Raw genomic sequence first — 22,529 nt, forward strand, 5'->3', positions numbered from 1 at the left:
TTGTTTTGCATATTTATGCTAATATGTTCTTAAGCATAGAGGAAGGACAGATTACTCCTTGATAATTTAACGAGCTTGTTAATGAAACCTTGAAAGTCATGAGTTTTTTACAAAATAATAACAAAATTTTATAGATGTGGGTACTTCTCAGTACCATTTATCATATCCAGTTACTGGAAACATCTTAAATACAACTTTACGAAGAGTAATACTCATCGTATCCACCAAATATTCTCTAAACCAATACACTTCCTAAAGCGATGATGCAATTTGACTGATATTTCAGTTTTCCTTTCAATTCAATTCCAGGAAATTCTGTTATTGGATGTTTGGTTCTTGATACCCACCCCAAGTGCCTTAGAAATTTTAACACAGAGGGCATTCAGAAAACATCCACAACTTGAATTTCTGTTTGCAAATTTTTTACATGGAAAGGTCATACAGAGATCCACATGAGGCAAACCACAAATGAAAGTGCATAGAAATATTTCTCAAATTGGTTATAAACAGGGGTAAAATGAAACCTAAGTGAAAGACAAACATGGACTCAAAGAAAACTTTTGATACTACAAGATTGAGTCCCGCCAAACTAGATGTTATAAGGACCAATTTATATTCGATCCAAGGGACAGTAAACCAAGAATGTCCAGCCAACTCAGAGAAGAATACAAGAAAAAGCCAGTATAATCATTAAAAGCACGGAAATATAAAACTTTCAAGTGTAACAGACACCATTTCAATGAAAAGTGTCAACAAACTTGACAAGGATCAAATGGCAATTTCAGCAACCTGAGAAATGACATGAGAACCCAAGAATTATTTTTATTTTTTTTAAATTAGAAATAACATGTCTGGACCAGATCAAACTAATTTGGTCAGCCTAAATAATCTGGATCATTGGTAGCTATGGTTAAAAAGACTACAGGTTACTAAAATTTAATAAATCCTTAAGCACTGAAGTTATAGCTATTATATGTTAAATCGTCTCATACTTCTAATAGCTTTTCCCAGCACAATGAATCATATATGTACATTAAACCATTGCTAAATAACTCACCAACGCGATTCTGTAAAATTGTTCCAATTCCAGAACGAACATATGTTGGCCAAGCTGCATCCTTAGAATCCAATTTCAAAGAAGCTCTTATAGGGCCCTGTGCATCCACATAAAGACAAAAAATATAACCATAATAAAACTGCAATACAGAAATTTTATATATCTACAGGCATCAAGTACTAAACTGTAAAGAATACTTGAAACTAGTTTGACTTCACATGGAAGTATAATTATCATAATATCCACAAACTACAAAGTGCTTAGTAACCTACTAGCAAGTTTGATAATGATGAAGTCAAAAGCACAGAGAAAATGTTAAAGCAACAGTAAGGATGATAAAAGTCTGTTGCGCAAAAAATCTCCTCATAAAAAAACTTATTGGAGATAATAATCATTCTTAGTGGAGAAATTTCAGCGTCCATTTTAAGATGTAAGCTCCTATTGCCAAAATGATAATGATAATTAGCAATAAATTACCCAGAGAAAATGATACATGATCTATATTTCAAAATTTCTTGCTCTCTACAAAAATCAATATAGAGATTTCTGCATCTACCAAATGCTCGGAAGTGGTAAGAGTTAACATCAAAAGCAGAGCATCGAACTTGAGTAATGTTTGCTGGATTGCAAATTGCCTGGCTATTGCAACCACCTGCCAAAATATCACGTGACACTTATTAAGATACAAATAATGCAAAAAAAATAGCCGGCAAAATCTGACTCCAATTAAGCACACAAAAAACCAAAGGAAAAGATGTACTACCAACAGGACGATTTGAATCACTTACCACAGTAGCTAGTTGACCTGAATAATCAGAAACCTCTGTTTCCACAGGCATCTTGTCCACCAAAACTTTTATCAATATCATAGCCATTTGAACTGATGGAGAATCTGTAATTCATCTTCATTTGTCATCCAAGTGTTCAAAGAAAAGGACAGCAGTGCAATGGAGCTCAATTGAATTAAAATATATATATATATATATATATATATATATATAGAATAAACAATTTATCATTATTTAATAAAAGATACAAATTATATTGGGGAAAGAAATAGGTTACATGTGAATTCTTTTAATATAACTTTAAATATAAACACTTAAACAATATGAAATACTAACATTTTTTTAAATAACAACAAAATAAAAAGAAATGAAATAAGTAAAGTAAAGTTAAATTAATAAACACCACCCATGCCAAGTGACGTGACCATGGGTCACATCGCTCTAACAGTGCACATATCTATAGCCGATTAGTCCTTAGGAAGAGGGCACGGGAAAAACAATTAGTGATACAGCGCAAGCGTCGCCATCGTGGAAAGGACAAAAGGAGCAATGGAGCCCAAGGGTGACGCAAGCCATCACCATCAACTCGCAGCAGCATGGGTACAGCGGAGTGGTCATAAAGTTTAATTGCCAAGCCTTTTGTAAGTGTTATAATGCGAGTGCTTGACTATATGCTATCGGTCATGACTGCATTAAGTGTATAGTTTCAAATAATATTTAATAGTTTCAAATAATATTTAATTTATTTGAAAATAATGTAATATATTGAAGGACTAAGTTACACGGGTACCCCTCCCCCCCCTCCGGACCTCGAACAGGTTCGAACCGGTTCGAGATTCTAGTCCAGTTCGACCAGGGTTCGATTCGACCAGGGTTCAACCAAGGTTCGATTTTCGAATCCTGGTTCGAACCATGGTTCGAACCCGAGCGGACCAGGCTGGGAAAATCGAACCAGGTTCGAACCCAACCAAGAACCCGCCCACGGACGCGGAAATAAAGTGACTTATTTGCATTTTTTTATAATTTTTGGAGTCCACGTACCCTAAAAAGGTGTTATGAATTGGTTTTTTGCTCTCTCATAGTCATTTGATGTTTCTAAATAGGTTGTTTTGCCTTGAAGGAGAGCACATAAGTTTTTGAGCAAGCATCCGGTTGTGCAAGGAGGAGTTTGAAGCAATACTTGTTGGTGTTCTTGAAGTGTTTGTGCATCATTTATACACATTTGCAAACTTGCAATGGCTGGAAAAGGACCAAGAGGTAAGATCTTATTCTATTTACTATTGTTTTGTTCTAGGTTTTCCAAAAAAAATTCATTTCTCTTTCAATCTTCATATGTTCTAAGTTCTTAAATCTTTTCCATTATTTCAAAATTCGTCATTTTCTTGCATATAGATTATGAACATATATCTAATTAGTAATTTCTTGCCATAGGGAAAGGTTCGAAATTAATGTCACCTACCTCTTCATCAATAGGCAACATCGAACAAAGAATGGAAACCAACTCCGATTCTCCTCTATGGAAGTATGTAGACATTATAAAACCCATTCCAAGAGGTGGTGCATTCCGTTGGAGATGTCGAGGATGTGATGTAGAAAGAAATAGTTCTTATTATCGTGTGGTAGGCCATCTATGTGGTTATGCTGGAAGAGGAGTCAAGAAATGCCCTGGCAAAAATGGTGTCCCTATACCAAATCACACCGTGTTAAAATATATTGAAGAGCATGAGGCAGCAGAAGAGAGAGAAGGACGCAGGGCAATAGAACTCGGTAGTAGTAGCAATAAAAGTAAAAAAGCTAAGGGAATGCAGGCCCCCTCAGATGTTATTGTACAAGACCACCCCTTCTTCAATACTACAATGGACACTGACACTGAATCTATCCCCATTGTACACAAAAGAAAGGGGCCAATAGAAACTTCTTTTCAAAACAAGGCTCGAGAAATTGTTGACATTAAGGTGGGAAGATGCCTCTATACAAATGGGTTGTCTTTTAATGTTGTCCGCTCTCCGTTTTGGAAGGACATGTTGAGGGGTGCCAATGAAGCTCCAAAAGGGTATTGTGGCCCCGGGTATGAGAAAGTTCACACCACCTTGTTGGATGATGAGGTCCAACGGGTTGAAAATCAATTGAAGCCCATAAGGGACTCATGGGTTGAGATAGGGGTGACAATTGTTTCAGATGGCTGGAAGGATTCTAGGAACCGTCCCTTGATCAATGTCCTTGCGGTGTCCCCTAAAGGGGCAATGTTTCTGAAAGCGGTGGATTGTGAGGGCAAAGTAAAAGATGGGCCATTTATTGCTGATATCTTAATTGAGGCCATTGAACAAGTGGGAGCAAGAAACGTTGTCCAAGTCATAACGGACAACGCAAAGAATTGTAGAGCAGCAGGTTTGTTGGTTGAATCACGATATCCACATATCTTTTGGACACCTTGTGCAGTCCATTCACTCGATCTTATGCTAAAAAAGATTGGGAACCAAATTGAGTGGATCAAAACAATGTATGAAGAGGCTGAGGACATACAAATGTTTGTCACAAACCACCACATGACTCAATCTCTTTTCAGTAACTACTCAAAATTGGAGCTATTGAAGGTAAATGAACTTGAACTCAAATTAGTAATTTAATTTTTAATATTTGACAATTTCTGATTTTTCATATTTTACTTGTGCAATTGCCGATGTGTATACTTTTCTTAGTTTTCTAAAATATGTATCTAATAGTTGTTTTTTGCTCTAATTTATGTCACAGGTTGCTGAGACCTGTTTTGCATCACATATAATCGTCTTAAGACGACTTGTGCAAGTGAAAGATGCACTTCAAGGTATGGTAATCAGCAACAATTGGGGTGTATGGAAGCAAAAGAACACTGAAAGGGCAAACAAAATAAAGGATAGGCTATTGGCTAACTCATGGTGGGAACGTGTGGAATATCTCCTTAAGATCACCGAGCCCATTATGAGCATGCTTAGGTACACTGACATGGATAGGCCTTGCCTTGGAGAGATCTATGATGGCATAGACTCAATGATTGAGAAGATCATGCAAGTTATAAATGAGCAGGAGCAAGATCCGCAAGAGACCTTTTTCAAACAAGTGCAAAAAATTATTAATGAAAGATGGAACAAAATGACCACTCCATTACATTTGCTTGCCTATGCCTTGACCCCCAAATACTATAGCTCACAATATTGTGATCTACCAGGAAGGTTGCCACCATATAGAGATATGGAAGTGTCTGAGGGGTACCAGGCAGCATTTTGAAGAATATTTCCTGATGATGATATAAGAGATCTAATCATGGATGAGTTCATAGCATTTGTCAATGCTACAGGTCTAAGTAATGATGCTCTTCGTCATCGGTTCAAGAAGCATGCTCATGGTTGGTGGTACCTCCATGGCCAAAAATTCCAAACATTGCAGCCCCTTGCAATCAAAGTTATATCACAAGTAAGTTTTATTTTATTTTTTAATTAGCTCACTTTATCTTCAAAAGAATTTTTTAATAAGATTGAATTAATTCCTTTTTAATTGCCTACCTTATGTTGTCTTTATAGGTTGCTAGTTCTTCTGCATCAAAAAGAAATTGGAGCACCTATTCTTTCATCCACTCGGTGAAGCGCAATAGGTTGCAATCAAAAAGAGCCGAGAACCTGGTATTTGTGCATAACAACTTGCGCCTTCTTTCGCACAAGAGTCAAGAATACAAAGAAGGGGATACAAAGAAGTGGGATGTAGATGCAGAGATTGCGGACTTGGATGCTTCCACTGCTGCGCTTACAATTGATGATTTTGATGACTTTGATGTCAATACCATTGTTGATTCTGCTGCTGATCCCATTGGCCTTGGTGCAAGTAATAGCATAGGCGAAGGAGGAGATGAAGAAGAAGATGAAGAAGAAGAAGATGAATATGAAGAAGATGAAGATGAAGAATGAAGAACTTAGAACTAGAAATTCAGAATTTTAATAGATTTTCATTCTATTAGTTACTGTTAAACATTGAACGTGAAACAATGACACTTGAACGTGAAACAATGACACCATTTTAAATGTTTTGAATCTTTCATCTTTGATGTTGAAGTTGATTGAACTATGTTACTATATGATGGTATGCTCACCATGATACATTGATATGTTATTGTTTATGCTGTTTTAAAGTTTTAAATGTGTTTATGGTACTATGCTACATTCTAATTTTAACTCATGCTTCATAAAAATGTATATATATATATATATATATATTTTAAATTTTTACATGTTTTTGTAATAACGAACCCAAACGAACCCAAACCCCTTTCCAAAATTTCGTCGAACCAGTGAACCGGTTCTCGAATCTGAACCCAGAACCGAACCACGAACCGGCAACCTAGTTGAAGGATGGTAAATTGAATAATATTTGTTAAATGGGTCAATTCAATATGTGAGGATATTTTTAAGGACAAACAAATATTCAAAAAAAGGAAAGGTTATAACTTCATGTATTGGTACCAGAGATGGGTACATTCCCGTTTGGCTAATACAATTAAGTAAATGGAAAACTCTTAATGTCAGTATCAGAGATAGGTATTACTGCCTGTTTGACTGACACAAAAGAGATGGATGTAAGTGTTGGTATCAGAGATGGGTGTAACACCCATTTGGCCAAATCACTACCTAATGGATACAACCTCTATAATGTTGGTATGCAAGAATTATCTCCATCTGACCAACATGCTTGAGGAAGTGTAATGGAAGGAATATTCTAATAGTGTCAACATATGCATATGTGAACCTTAAAGTTTGCATTCTAGAAAAGACGGTTGACCAATTGAGGAACCCGATTTAGAAACATCTTTAAGGTTTGGGGTTAAAATTAATGGGTAGAATAGTATAGCGCAATTCATGTTTATGTATAATTATAATATTTATTCCTTGCAGGTCTTCCAGTACATAGTAGCCGGGACATTACAAACAGCTTCCACACAAGTGGTTGTCTATAGTTTCAGGCCATTTCCACAATCATAACAAATATCCAAAATCTGGCTTAGCTACAAGAATATCCTTGTTTAATCATAAACATAAATAGACAAGTTTTCAATGAGAATTTCTAAAGAAAATAAGTACACAAAGAAAATTTACCCAAATATTTATTTCTTAGTAATATATTTTGCATCAAAAAGAGTTGGTATTTCAAGGATCAATAGGTCACAAACAAGGATGCACATGTGTAAAAAACAATAAGATATATGAAAATGCAGCATGAATTGGTTATTAATTGTTAATTAGCAATATGAAAAACTATAGCAGCAGTAAAAACCACATGACTTCCAAGGACCTATTTAACAAGCTAGCCTGAGATCAGAATTCTAATATTTTAGCAGGAAATAAAAAACAATGGACATTTTGATTCCAAGAAAAGACTTTAGAAATATATGTTTCATCATCCATACTTAAAGTTCAAACAATATGGTTTTACATGTTTTCCAATGCCGCACTACATCCTCTGATCCATTCACATAGAACTTAAGGATTTTATGCCTATCCAAGCCAGGATTCGCCAGGGAGATTATCATTTTAGATTAATACATATAATGTATGAAGACCTCGACTAGACTTCTTTGCTCTTGCCCACATTCAAGTGCTCCGTCCACCTCTTGGTCACTTGTGAGCCCTCTACATGTCCACCATTACCATCCCTCGTACGTTGGTTACCTCAATCTTTGTCCTCCCAGGGGTCTTTTCTCAGGCCCCCCCATTCTCAGTTCCTCTTGTACGGACAGGTTTTCAATGTTTTGCAAAGTGTTCTCAAATATTTTGAGCAACTTCGTTCTCAAGGCTCCTTTCCTCAGTATCTTTGTCAGATACAAAGTGTACTGGCAAGCTGATCTCCATGGAGACAGTATCTAAGTCTTCCTCATCCAACTGTCCTTGTACGGATAAATTGATCACCTGGTCAGCAAGATCTTCTACTACCTTGTCAGGAAATGGTAAAATTTTGGCAATCTCCTCCCACTCACACAATGTATATTGTGTTATACCTTCCCCACTAGGTAATTTTTGCCTCTCTCAATTCCAACTTCCACTAACACTTTGCCTTTTGCTTTGTGGTGGGCTTTGAGATTCCTCAACGATTCTCTGAAATCGTTGTCAAATTTCCCTATGTTCCTTAACTTGAAGAGATTTTGTCACCGATAATTCTCCTTCACTCTCTTCTCAAGTGTGCATATTGCATTTCCTTTTGTCTTTGTTTAGGAGGAGCATTAATTGTTTGAACTGCAAGAGATATGGCATCTACTCATGTCACACTCTTCCTCTTTGCTTTGGCTCCTTTCCTCCTATTGTAGTACTCTTTGTTTCCAACATTCTTGATCTTGGGGGCCTTCTCAACACTCTCAAAGGGTCATCAAATTATGTGCGAGCAAATGTGGAAAGAATGCCAAGAGATGCTCAACATTTGACCATTAATCCTTCTCAAACTTCGCTCTCAGGAATCTCTCATTGGAGGCTTACAAGTGAAGGTACCAGTTGACGAAAACTCCCCACACATATATAAGATCTTGTATCAACTCTTCTTCTGTGGGGTTTTCTTCTCCGGTGTCAGAGACTTCTACTTGCTTGTAAGGTCAACCCATTAACACTACCATACTGTCATTCCGTTGCATGGTTTAGATCTCCAGGTTTCCTACAGCAACGATGCCAAAACAATTACTCCCAAAGAGACTAATTGATTATGTGGGATAAACAGAATACCAAAAAAATTACCATGAATATAAACAGGGAGATAATACAACTAAGAATATGGCAGGAAGATATTCTCTTTTATTTCCAGTATGCAATATACAAATGACCAAGTTGCTTCCAATAGGATGTAATTACATATGTATAGTGCCTAATGGTGGTTAAGGGGAAAATCGCAATATATAGCCTATAATTATTTACTAACCATCAATGTCTAAGGATAGCAGATATCCATAATCCATGTTAATCTATAGAGAATGCTTCTAGAAATGATTGTGTGTGAGTTTTTTTACCATCAATGTTTTGGATCATACTCAATGAACCATCATCAAGATGCAAAAATACAAGGATGAAATTAATGGTAAGATACAGATTAAGCCTTGTTAATTTTATATTTTAGTCGGATAAATTAAATTATTCTATATGCAATAATTTATGACAAATATTCTGTATGCAATAATTTAACTTATATATATAAACTTAAATACATATCCATGAAATTACCTTAAACATCTGATATCTATCCTTCACTATTCTTATCATGGAGCATTATTACTATTGATAATTAATCTTTAAGTATATATAATATATATATATATATATATATATATATATATATATGAGATCTATTATAGATATATATACATACATATATATATATATATAGATATAGATATGTATGTGTATTTAACATATATATAAGATTATTATATAATCATGATAATACATTGAGAAAATTTTATTTTCGATATATGTTAAAACAATAACTAATGTGAATTAATATAATAACAAGATATATGTCTCTATGAGAGACATTCCTCTTTATATCACATATATATTCATTGGAATAGTAACTTGAAATACACATAAATATAATAATGTTAGTACAAGTTATAGCAATGACAAAGCAATGGAAACTTAACATGGTATCAAAGGAAGTTCTTCTTCTAGGCATTTGACACTGAAAACTTTCTCTAATAGATCAGGGTTTATTTGAAAGTTTGGATGGTTTCCAAAAGAAAAGAATTTTATGTTAAGATTATACATCAAATTAGGTAAAGACCTGGAGGATATCATTCTAGTGTTAGGTACCACATTATGTGATTGGAAGAGAGAATCTGACAGATAGATTAAGAATGAGGATGTACATTTGAATAGAATACTGCTAAGGTATTATGCATATTTGGTTCTATCATGCCCTCATTTGTTGAGTCTTCACTTGAATATGGAAGAGATTGCTTACATGCAAGTTTAGAGTGAGAAATATTCCAAACAAGAAATATACTCATAATCTCAAGGCAAATCCGCCACTGTAGAGAAGGATATATATCAACAACATGAATATAAGGCAAGACAGTCAATATTTCCAGCTACCTAAAAAGACCCAGTTGATATCAATAGCCAATTATATTTTGGTTAAAATAATAAAACATGAGTGGGCACATTCAAATTCCATGATCGATGACTTAAAGTTTATAAAAATCAATATTTCCTATGGGACTCGATTATCGCAGCCCTGGGCATCAAAGTTGTTGGTGATTCAAATTTGGAGCGCCAAATGGAAACTTAACGGGCACATATTAGAGGCTTAACAAAATACATCACAATGTGATCACAATCGTAATGGCAAGAGAGAACTTCTTTTGAATGTGTTTGGGGTGGAAGACTTGGAGTTAAAAATTAGAAAACAATTTCACGGAGGCACAACCATAACAGTAAAAGTAAAACAAATCTTATTAAAACCCATAGCAACACACACAAAGATAAGACAAGGAGTACATAGGGGTTATGTGGAGTGTGACAAGGAGATATACGAGACAGAAATAAAAGGGACCCATAGATCGCAAGTCATGTGCCTAAATACGGTAATATATAAGCCATAGGGTCCACATGGAAATGAGGCCAAAAGGAATTAAGGAAAAGTGGATACAAACAACCAAACACTTGCAGCAAATTTAAATTGGCAATATTAGCCCGCAAGGAAAGTTGGATAAATTGTATAAACAGGCACCAAGAAATATAAAAGTGGGGATTAGGCATATAAGAGAAGACAACTTAATGACAAAGTTTAAAGGAGGCAGCACTTTACATGATAGAATAAGAAGTACAAAGCGACAACAAAGGTGAGGTGGATGCCATCATAATAGGATGAGTATAAAGCAATAGCTTATTAAAAGAGCCACGTTATTAATAAAAGATGTGATATATTACAAAGACAACAATAAATAGGGAGTTGCAACATATTGACCAATAAAGCTAATTGAGAATGATAAAGCCTCTATGTCTTACACTCTTCCATTAAACTCTACATATCAAGATGGTTTCCAAAGCAAAAGAGTGATTTAAAATTAAACATGTTGAGCAACAGATAAGGCAAGTCAATTGTAAAATACTATGGGATTTGTTGGTAAACAAATGTACACAGAGAAAGATATCTTTGCAGAATGAGAATGCATGGATTGTACCTGTAAACCATTTCACAGAATGTTGCGATCTCATGGAATGAAATGGTTGTAAGATATGTTGAGAATGGATTTCTTAATGAAGTTCAAATTTTGACATTATTTTGACATCTTCACATTATTTTCAATATGATTTTTGAATAAGTGGAAATCTTACATTGTGGAGGGGAATAATGATCGATGTTCTATTCCCACTATTTGACAAATTCTTATGTAAGAGGCTACCTTGGAATGAGAGAGAGCAAATAGAGACTCTAGTTTAGTTGACTTCCAAGAATCTTGGTCATATTGATTCAGAAGGAGTACACTATGCTAAGATGGTTTCCTTACTAATCAGAAAACTATAGCAATTAAAGGACTATGATTCATGGGAAGAAGTTCCATGTACGTAGGCTGGAAAGACTTATGTGAATATCTAGACTATGGCATTCCTAAATAAATGGATAGTTGTTAAACCAAGGAGCATGACACGACTTGCTATCAAGAGGTTAGAAGGATGATATTAGATTCAATGGACTCTGATATGTTGTCGGTAAATTCTATATTGTAACCAACGGGTAGAGTAGTATCTAAAAAGGCGTGTGACAGTTGAGTCATCCCTTCGGAAAAGGTATATGTACACCGTCCGGATTGGACTTTAGCATCAACATCATTGGAATAATTGTAATGTGTGTATTGCGCATATGAATAAAGTATATGTTTTGTGTTATATCTTACTATACTGCATGTGTCAAGTATCCTTTTACCCTGTACTGTAAACATTTGGCGTCGTTGCCAGTCGATCCTGGAACAAAGGAACTGTGATGAAGATTAATGCCTAATTTGCTTAATAAAGATAGGAATACAATAAAAGATAAGGATGAAATACACACAACACAAGAAGTTCTAATTCTAGCACAACAGGCGGAGCGCAGACAAAAGCTTCAACAAATTGTCGATGGACACCGAGGGGGTAAAGGGGCACAAACAGAGGGAGTGCATTCACCTAGCAAACCAAGGAGTGCCGAGGAATTGCTGGAAGAGACTCAACAACAATTGAATTTGGTGGAAGAAACAAAGGAGGAGTCCCTTCACTTGTATACACTGAGGGTAGAGAATCCAGACAAAAGGGAAGTAACTTGCACAGCTCGAAGTGCCGAAGGAGCACGAGCGTGGAGTGAACTCTTAGTTCCCGATACACTTGATGAACAAATACAGGGAGAGAATCGAACAACTTCGCTTGAGGAAGATCTTCTCTCAATAGGTAACGCAATTGTTGGAAGTAGGACGGCTGTCCAAAGCAATGCAATTGTACAGAATAGCACAAGTGTGTAGAACAATGCAGGTGTTTAGAACAGAGCGGGTGCTCAGAACAGCACGAGTGTGCAGAACAACACGAGTACTCAGAATAGCGCAGGTACATAGCAAGTACCTCAAAATCAAAAGAAAGTAGTAATGGCAAGCTCAAAGGAGAAGTTGTCTAAGTTTAATGGTGACGGAACGGCAGATCCGATCAGAGAATGCAAGACGTGTTAAACGATATGGACGGAAAATGGTGTAACAGACGAGGATGTTGGGTTTGGCAGTTTCCAGCAACCCTACGGGGTGTGGCAATTAGTTAGTTTGCAGATGTGGATCCTCAGAAATTGACTACATGGGCAGAAGTCAAAAAGGAGTTCATAGCAGAGCTTCAACTACTATGGGATGATAACAAAATTGTAGCAGAAATATACAACACAAAGCAAGAAAAGAACAAAATGATCCGTGCCTATGCAAGACGGTTGAAAGAGTTGATGGGGAAGATGAAGAGCCAATCGGCGGGCAAATTGAAAAAATGATGGTTTGTACAGGGGCTATGGCCGGCTCTGAAGAAGAAAATGAAAATTGTGCCTCCAGCATCATACACAGATGCATATAATAGGGCAATGGATCTGGAAAGAGAATAGAAAACAAGTAAGAAGAAGCACAATCGTCAAATTCAGACGATTCATCGTCTAAAAGTAGCAACAGTGATGAAGAATCAAGCAACAAAATTCGAGCGTTACAGAAGGATATGCTACGGATGATGAAAGAATTCAAAATTTTGAAAAAGAATCCGGACTCGGTGAAGGGAGAATTGTGGTGTACGGGCTGTAAAGAGGAAGGCCACACAAAAGACTCCTGCCCAAAAAACCAATTATGTGATAGCTACTAAGTTGCGGGACATTCCATAAAGGAATGCCCATTTAATATGAAGTCAAAAGGACACCAGCAAGTGTTACTGACACAGGAAGTGTCCACCGGAAACAACACGAACAACGATGCAACTTCAGGAGGATATCGCAACAATAACCAGCACGAAAGGGGTGGTAATAATAATAACAATAATAACAATGGAGGTCGGAGTCGAATACAGTACAACGCAAGTGGACGGTCTATGATACAATGTCGTTCGTGCAACCTTTGGGGGCACTTCGCCAAAAATTATACCACGAAGGAGACGTCGCAGCTCTTATGCAGATGGTGTGGTCCGAGAGATCACGATGATTCAAAATGCCCAAAGCAGGGGGTAAATTTGCTAAGTATCGAAGCATGTGATGAGAAGGTACTAGCCATTACACGTGAGCAAGCGAAGAAGGAAAAATACCCTGATGCAAAAGAAGAAAAGGAGAGGTTACAACAAGTATGAACAGATTTCGAAAGACATGTGAAAATAGGAAAATTGCAAGTAAAAGAAACTATCGATACCTCGAAAAGGAACTTAGCTGAACAAAACATGATAAGACAGGTAATGCAAACAGAAGTCCCTATTAAATTAAATGATCTTCTTCTCACAATGCCACAGTTACGGACAGCCATTCTGAATATGAAACCAATTTCGAAAGCGACAGAGGAAACAGGAAGGGACGTTAGTGGAACGACGACAGCAGACCCCATGCTACAGGCACTCACGATAGGAAGGCATCCAACAGTAGTCGAGATGGGCATTCTAGGAACTATACTAACAAACACAATTGTGGACAAAGGGTCAGGCGTAAATGTGTTACCAGAAGATATATGGAAAAAGTTAGGACACCTACACTATGGCCACCTATATTCCAGTTGCTCATAGTGGATCGGCATGGGATCAAACCATTGGGAACCTTGATGGCACAGCCAGTAACTATCGGAATGCAACCATTTTTATTGAATTTTGTACTCATTCCACTAAAAAGAAAAGGATATGACGCTATCCTTGGACGGGGTTGGTTGGTACATGCAAAAGTGAAACATGACTGGAAACGAAATACCCTATCCATGGAACATGAAGGTAGAAGATTCATAATTGACCTGCACACACAGATGATAGGTGAGGAGGCAATGTCATCAAATTCCAAAGGTGAAGGTGAAAGTGACGATGAAGGAAAGAAGATAATGGAATCAGACGAAGGAGTATTGAGATTAGGAGGGTCGAATAATGATGACCTAGATTCGATGAATAGCCTATTCCACTGGCAAATGGAGGATTACGAGTTCTTTTCGAGCTGTAATATGTTAAAGGTCAACGAAGGTGAGAAAGGAGAGGAAAATGAATGTCCAAAGGAATATAGAGAAGCGGAAGAAGGAAAGGCAGTTACGGCTAAAGCTGAAGGGAAGAACATACAATACGAACCTAGAAAAATGAAAGATTCCACCATATGGTACACGGTGAACGGACCGCACAGAAAGAAAATGTTACGTCGCACCATGGATTTAGTAGAAAGGTATCGGCAGCAAGGAGAACACATCATGCAGTCTGCATAGGAAACAAAGAGGAAGGGCTTAATAAAAACTTCAGCAGTACGGACTGTAGGTTCTTAAATCAAGAATACAGTTATTGACGGCAAGGAGTGGCAACTGACAAAATTCATGGTACCAAGTTCAAGGATTGCGATCGAAAACAAGCTTAGAGATATGGAAAGTCTAAGGGAGGGATGGTATAATTTAAATAAACTTGATGAGCGACGATTGTAGGCACAATGGGCCACGAAGGTTATATAGAATAGGCATAAGGCATGGCACGATAAGCACTTGAAGTTGAACAGATTTCAATCAGGACAACTAGTGCTGAAGTATAATGGGCGCAACGAGATCAAACCAAGCAAATTTAAAATAAAATGGGTCGGGTCATATAAAATCCACGAAGTGGGCGATAACAGAGCAATAAAATTATGGACGCTCGATGGGAAGGAAGTAGCTGATGCAGTGAATGGGTTGAAGCTGAAAGTCTATCATGAAAGAAATAACGCACCTCCGTGGACGAGCAACTGAGAGACAATCTAAAAATAATAAATATTGGTGTATATATGTAAAATAAAGTGTAAAATAAAATATTAAATTTTTTAGAAGTTAGAGAAAAGAGAAATATTAATATACGTAATGAGGAAATATGGACTCAGAGCGTCAATCTTGAGAACTTTTAAAGCATAGAAGACATATAAGCTCACCGTAAGAATAATTAAGATTGTGAAGAGGTATTGTAGGACCAGCTGAGAACATGGACAATGGAACAACACTGTATGGCACTTGGAGCACAGTGGACAACGAGAGAAGACACACTGAAGTACATTGCAAAAGATGTCGTACAGCCTTCTATACGGCAAGAAGACATGCAAAAGGAGAAACTACCATAAGGTGTATGGAGGAGCAATCAGAAGAAAAGCAAGGTGCCCCATACAGCCATACGGCTCAAGTGAAATCCATTTCAAGCATCGTCGTACGGATAACTAGTAGTAAGCAAATTGTACTGTATGGCAAGCAAGCAGATAAAAAGGTACGGCCATCAATCGAAGGATTAGAGCCAACATACGGACGTATGGACTTGGGAAGCAATAAATACCATACGACAAGCAACTACAAAGGCAAGAGATCGTCTAAACATTGCATCGTACAGCCTCCAAGCAAGCAAAGAGCTTAGAAAAACATTGCATGGCATACAACAAAGGCATTACCGTACGGCATAGGGCCGAAGATCAAGAAACAAAGTGATCCACCATACGGCCATATATGGAAAGAAGACCATACGGATGATGGATGGGAAGGACCTTGACCATACGGCCACATGTTGAAGGAACCATACAAACGTTGAGGAAAGGGACTTGACCATATGGCCCCCATGGAACACAAACTGCCGTACGCAAGAAGTACTTAGATGAACACCGTGCAGAAGGAGGAAATAGAAAGGGTGTGACAAACTTCAGGGCCGTATGGACATACGGAATGCAATAGAAGGAGACGAAATTAGACAAGACACCATAAGGAGACCGTAGAGCCATTGTTAGTGCATAATCTAATGACCGTACGGAATACTATGCAGAGGCAGTGTATGGTGTGGACACAGAAGAAGGGTGAGAGGGTTCTGGAAAAAAACGACAAATCAAAACAGTTCATAATGAATAATGTATGGCATCGAAGGGAAAGACATAAACAAGTAGTGAAGGAAACATAAGCGGTTGGCAGGAAGAGTATGAGATCACAAGAAAATCACAAAAATGGTGTGTTCCATGGACTTTTGTGTGGGTTTGAGAGTGCTAATTTGGTCTTGGTGGCGGGAGCGCTACCCCTAAACCCTGCCCTATATCGCAACAAGGAGCGTGCTTGGGGCTCTGCCCTAGTACCCCGTGAGTCAACCCCACTAGGGGCGATGCCCCCTAGACCCCCAGTCAGTTCAGTTATCAGTTGTGGCAAGTGTGACCAATTGATGAGACCTAGAGCTGTTGCAGGCATGGAGTGTTTGGAGGGCACCAAAGAAGCCTTTTGAGAAGGGTGCTACACTTTGAGGCACTCGAAGTGGGTGTTGGACGTGAGGTTGTCTTGGTGGATGCATACAGAGCTCGGAGGAGCTGATCATCCAATTGGAGGCAGTAGAGCGACACTTGGCTCAACGTACCTAGGCGTTGGAAGCAGAGAAGGCAGCATGGGTTGCTATCAAGGTCAGTTTGGCTAAGGTGACAAGTATTGTGTTTGCAGAGGTTACGGATGCAATGTGTTTTGGAGACCAGTTTGGTTCAGGCACACGACGAATGTGAAAGTGGTGTGACAGAAATAGATCTATCCTGTTATAGTTAGTCACAGTTAGTATATTCCATTTTGTTAATTTGTCTTGGTAATTTTGTAATTGTCGTCCAGAGACAACTTTTCTTTTGGAGGGGATGATGTCGGTAAATTCTATATTGTAGCCGATGGGAAGAGTAGTATCCAAAAGGGCGCGTTGATATCAGAGACAACCTTGTACTAAGAGGTCAGAAAAGTTGATATCAAATTCAGAGGGAGTTTGGTTTCATGTAAACTTTTGATGTCATGTGTGTGACTACTTGATTTTAATGGGCCTATCCCTCTATGTACATCATGAGGAAGTGACGACTTTCGAATGATCAACACTTGCATTTGCAAAAGTTATTGGAAGGTGGTGACCTTACAATAACTCAAATCATAATATACATTTTGTGTAAATGTTGAAACAGATCATGATGGATTATATCTTGTAAATCAACAACAAAGGGTTAGATGTCATTCACTTAACAATCTATGAGTTGCTTGCATAGATATATTTTGAGTACCTGGTGAATATCATGTGTTGATATTTTGAAAGGCCAATACTCATGATATCAAAATGGTGGAGATCCTTTGATCAAAGATATCCTTAAATTTTGCCATTTTGAATATTCCCAATGGTGTAATATCTATGTTTTATATTTTTTAATTTATCTTATTTGAATTTTAGATATTTAGTTTTGCTTTTCCTAGTTATTTATTTTTTTACTTTGTGGGTTTTTCCTTTTGTTCTCTTTTCTCTCTTGTTTTTTATCTAGTTAGTTTTTAATTCTTTTGATGTTCTATGCTTGTCCATTTCTTTCAAAAAAAAATTTATTTTAGCTATATATATATATATTTATTCATAATTAAAAAATTATATTCTTTGCATCTTTCTTATATTTTATTCTTCTTTTTCCTTTTTGGGAGAGGTTTTCTTGAGTTCTTTTCTGTCCTTTTCTTTTTCTTTGGCTTCTCTCGTGGTGTGTGCTTTCTGACCCCTACCCCTTCTCCCTTTTAGTAGGCTTAGTCTACATCTTACCATCGATTTCATCCTTGTATTCTTGCATCCTAATGATGGATCATTGAGTATAATCTGAAATGTTGATGATAAAACAACTCATACACAATCATTTCCAGAAGCATTCTTGATATTAAAATGTCTATTTCAATGTGAGGCAATACTACTGTCTACACATGCATAAATTGGAAAAGCATCTCAAAAAAGAAGTTGACGGCCTTCTTGAAGTCTATGAAACTACAAAAGACTATGTAGATCAATGCTAAGACTCCTCAATGATAGCCCAAAGTGTAAAGATGTGATTAATGTTTTCATTATAGAAATTAAGCTAGGTCTCAAACACATGAATCTCGACATGCGACATAACTTCTATCATGTTAGCATGCTACTTGAAAGTGAAAAGTTTTGAAGGGGCTCACTTATTTTATCATTTGTGTCATGTACAAGCAATCAGGTGGAAAATTATTATATCAATTGTGGAGTCCACTTCAAATTACAACATCTTCAACTTTTATCAACTTTTCCTCACATCAAAAGATTCCCTCTAAAACAAAAATTGACTATCCACCGTATCATCACAATGATACCTGTAATGCATGACCACAATGATACCCGTAATGCATAACCATTATTAAGATTGCTCTTTCAACAGTAAGTAGTGCAGCACTTTCTCTAGCCATTGTTTATCATTGATTTATTTCCCTTTATTAGTAAATTCCATTTCTAGCTTTACATAATGGTTCATAACAATAACATGATTGTTAATCTTCATAAAATTTCTAACAATCGAACCAAATTAATTTTATTATTCAGTATAAACACCTAAGAATTTTGTGACAGATTTTCCAAGGTATGATAACAAAAAGTAGCATACTTGTATTACCAATGCTCACACATCTAATTGCATATTGAAAAACTTGCCCACGCTCGAAAAAACAAATGAGCAAAAACTTGGCAACTTAAAAACTTGCTCAAATTTAATTAGAAATGCATTTGTTTTGCAAAATTCAGTGAGACATGTCTAATGAGTCAGTAAATGAGTACAAAAATGAAACAAGTTAATTCTAGATATATTTGATTGATGCAAATTGAGTACACAATGGCATACTCATGTGGAATGTTGATGGTTGGTAGCCTAATAGTCGGAAGCATAATTAATATAGCAAATTGATTACAGCTTCCATTTTACATCTTCCTCTTCCCAACTCTAGTAAAAACTAGGGGAGAGGTCAAACTAGAGGGTTTATTCCTAGGATTTTTGTATGGTTGTGCCACCCCGCTCGACATGACAAGTTATGGCTCAACCTCCATCTTAGATGCAAATGTTGTTGACATTGGCAATGGCTCATTATCCTCAACCTCTTCATCCTCCTCAATATCATCCAATGTGAATCCAAATCCACCCCGCTCCTCCTCCATAGCCTATCTCTCCAGATCATAGATGTCATCCTCGGTAAACAATGGAAGTGAGCTTGTCCAATCATTGTAAGGACCTATATCATCCAAATCAATTGGACCATCTAACACTTTTGCTTCCTTCCTTGTGTGCAATCGAAGATTAAATTGCACAAAGACAATGCCATTGAGGCATTTATGAGCTCACTTATTCCTCTTCTTTGGGTAGATGGCCTCAAACAAGCTCCAATTGCACTTACACCTACATAAACTGCAAAGGCTTACTCCTTGGCACAAGATTGTTATAAATGACCTCATTGAAGGTTGGGAGGGTATTTTTTCACTGAAAGAACAAAAGAAATCAGTCAAAATGATATTAGAATGATTTTCTTTTGCATCCCAAGTATCATAGTTTGAAAACTTGGACTCAATAGCCCAAACGAGGACTCAGACTCAAGACTCAACAAAATTAATTACAAGGATTCAACAAGAACGCAGAGGAAAAAAATTAAGTTGGGGGGCGGGGCAGTTGGGTTTGTTTAAGTATGTTTTTTGTGTTTCCCAAAAATTTGAGAAGGTGATCATGATAATGATCATGTTGTGCAAAGAAATTGAACAAGTCTACAAATAAAGAAATGTTATCACAATCTTGAATTTCCTTTGGAAATCCAAGGTCAATTAGAAGGATCCAACAACATGAAGGTTGACAACTTCAAGTCATAATGAAGGTCAAGATAAGATATCAAGACAAATAGTTTCAATGAACAAGTTTCCAAAATGAGGATGAAGAAACTCATGAAGATGAAGCAATTTGGGAATATGAGCCATTCCAATCGATTGAAAGCTTGAAATGTTAAGTTTCAAGAGATATTATCAAAGATGCAAAGGCATCTTTTTTTCCTTATGATGATAAAAAAGTGAAGTTGAAAAAAAGATTGCAAGATAAGCATGCTAAGGTGGTGCCCATTCATCTTCAACCAATCATGTGATTCCAACTTGACATGTCCAAGTTCATCCAATCAAATTCTTCCACAAGTGGACAAACGAAAAGCATTTGATGTTTTAGCACAATGAATTTTTTCATTAGTTCATCCTTGAGATTTCTCATTGGCCAACATTTAATGCTTGTATGTGGTAGTTGCAGTAAACCCTAATTAGGAGTGCTTTGAATTATCACGGTTGTTAATCTTGAGTCAATTTGGGTTGTTGGTTGTAATTCAAGCCTCTATAAAAAAGGCTGGTATTTTTCATTTGTAAAAGAGATTGTAATGTCTCAACCTCCTAGTTTAGTATGAGGCTTGCTTCCTTGGTGTGAAAACCTACAACGATTGTTAGTAGATTTGATATAATAATATACACATATATATGCAAGTGAAAGAAACCATGTATTCTAATTCTCAACTAATACCCACCTAATCCTTAGGAAAGGCACAAAATCAAGTTCCTGGTTCTCAAGTGATGACGTCCAAGGGCTCTAGTTAATACAATAGTTACCTTCTGGTTGATACATTTGTTATCATGACTTCCAACATTCTGGGACAACAACTTAACGAAGTTTGTCATGATAACAGGTCTACCATTTATAAGATCGTCACCTTAATATGGTTACTTTTTGTTTATATATGTCAATGAAAGATCGTCACCTTTCATTACATATCATATGTGAAATAGTAACCACCATACACAAGTCAGAGGGTGGTACAAAGGCTTTCACCTCAATTCTATCTCATAGAGAAGAATACATTACAATAAATTTTACTTAGAACTTCTCATAGAGAAGATATCATTTACAAAGGATTGCACTTCAAAATTCTCCCTCTGAACATCAATCCTGGGAAGTCAAGTCCCCTAGTTACTTCCTCAAAAGCTCTCTTCACCCAAGGATGCCTATCGAACTTGTTATTTCTAGGATCGTTTCTACAAATGTAGAATCATAGCCATTGTTATTCATGATTTTCCAAATGCAAATTTGAGGACTCATAAATATGAGAGGAGACATGTCTCTACAGTTAAAAATCACTAGTTAACATATTAATATAATAGTAATATAAATAACCATATATGTAACTCATCTTAAGCATGTATGTAATATTAATGTGTCAACCATATGTGTAATATATTACTATATAATAATATGTAATATATTATTATATTATTATATAATAATATATAATTTATAATATATAATATATATTATATATATAAGATATTTCTCTTAAAGATGATTTACCATCAACAAGGTATCTCATGATAAAACAATCTGACAAAAGCTACAACCTTAACACTCCCTCTTAGCTAGGGAGGATTTATAGAACACACTATGCTCTCAAGAATATGAAGAGATATCATCTCAATATAATATTCAATTTACTATGAGGCTAAATTTCTCACCTAACACACAATTGAAGCAATTTCCATAACTTTAAAACACCATCTTAAGTGTGGTCTATAGTAGTAACTATGCTGTCTGGCAAGATCTGGCCCAAAGAACCATTATAAGTTGGTTATCATGGTGTCTGGCAAAATCCAGCCTAAAGAACCATGATAACAGGTCTACCATTTATAAGATCGCCACCTTACAATAGTTACCTTCTATCTGTTTGTTATCATGACTTTCGACACTCTGGGACAACAACTTAATGAGGTTTGTCATGATAACAGGTCTACCATTTATAAGATCGTTACCTTATAATGGTTACCTTCTGTTTATATATGTCAATGAAAGATTGTCATCTTTCATTACATATTATATGTGAAATAGTAACCACCATGAACAAAGTCAAAGGGTGGTGCAAAGGCTTTCACCTCAATTCTCTCTTATAGAGAAGAATGCATAACAAGGAATTTCACTTAGAACTTCTCCTCATAGAGAATATATCATTCACAAGGATTGCACCTAAAAAGTTCTCCCTCTGAACAATGATCTTGGAAGTCAGGTCTAGTAGTTACTCCCTTAGAAGCTCTCTTTCCCCAAGGATTCTTGTCAAACTCACTCTGAATTTGATATCAATTTTCTGATTTTCTAGTGATAAGTCATCACTTCCTCATGATATGCATAGAAGTAGGCCCATCAACATC

At 36.6% G+C, this 22,529-nt stretch overlaps 1 protein-coding gene across 1 annotated transcript in view; it reads right to left on the minus strand.

Moving 5' to 3' along the window:
- LOC149551825 (neurochondrin family protein) overlaps window positions 1–22,529 on the minus strand; it is a 255,668-nt gene that overhangs the window by 159,249 nt on the left and 73,890 nt on the right. The window contains exons 5-7 of the mRNA XM_089787327.1: window positions 1,846–1,949; window positions 1,614–1,709; window positions 1,058–1,154 (exon numbers count right to left, since the gene is read on the minus strand). Coding sequence (XP_089643453.1) covers window positions 1,058–1,154; window positions 1,614–1,709; window positions 1,846–1,949 — 297 coding nt within the window. The remainder of the gene's footprint in view (window positions 1–1,057; window positions 1,155–1,613; window positions 1,710–1,845; window positions 1,950–22,529) is intronic.

Source organism: Cupressus sempervirens, chromosome 6 (genome assembly GCF_028749045.1).
Source record: "Cupressus sempervirens isolate cs-2001-9-10 chromosome 6, ASM2874904v1, whole genome shotgun sequence".
NCBI classification, from domain to species: domain Eukaryota; kingdom Viridiplantae; phylum Streptophyta; class Pinopsida; order Cupressales; family Cupressaceae; genus Cupressus; species Cupressus sempervirens.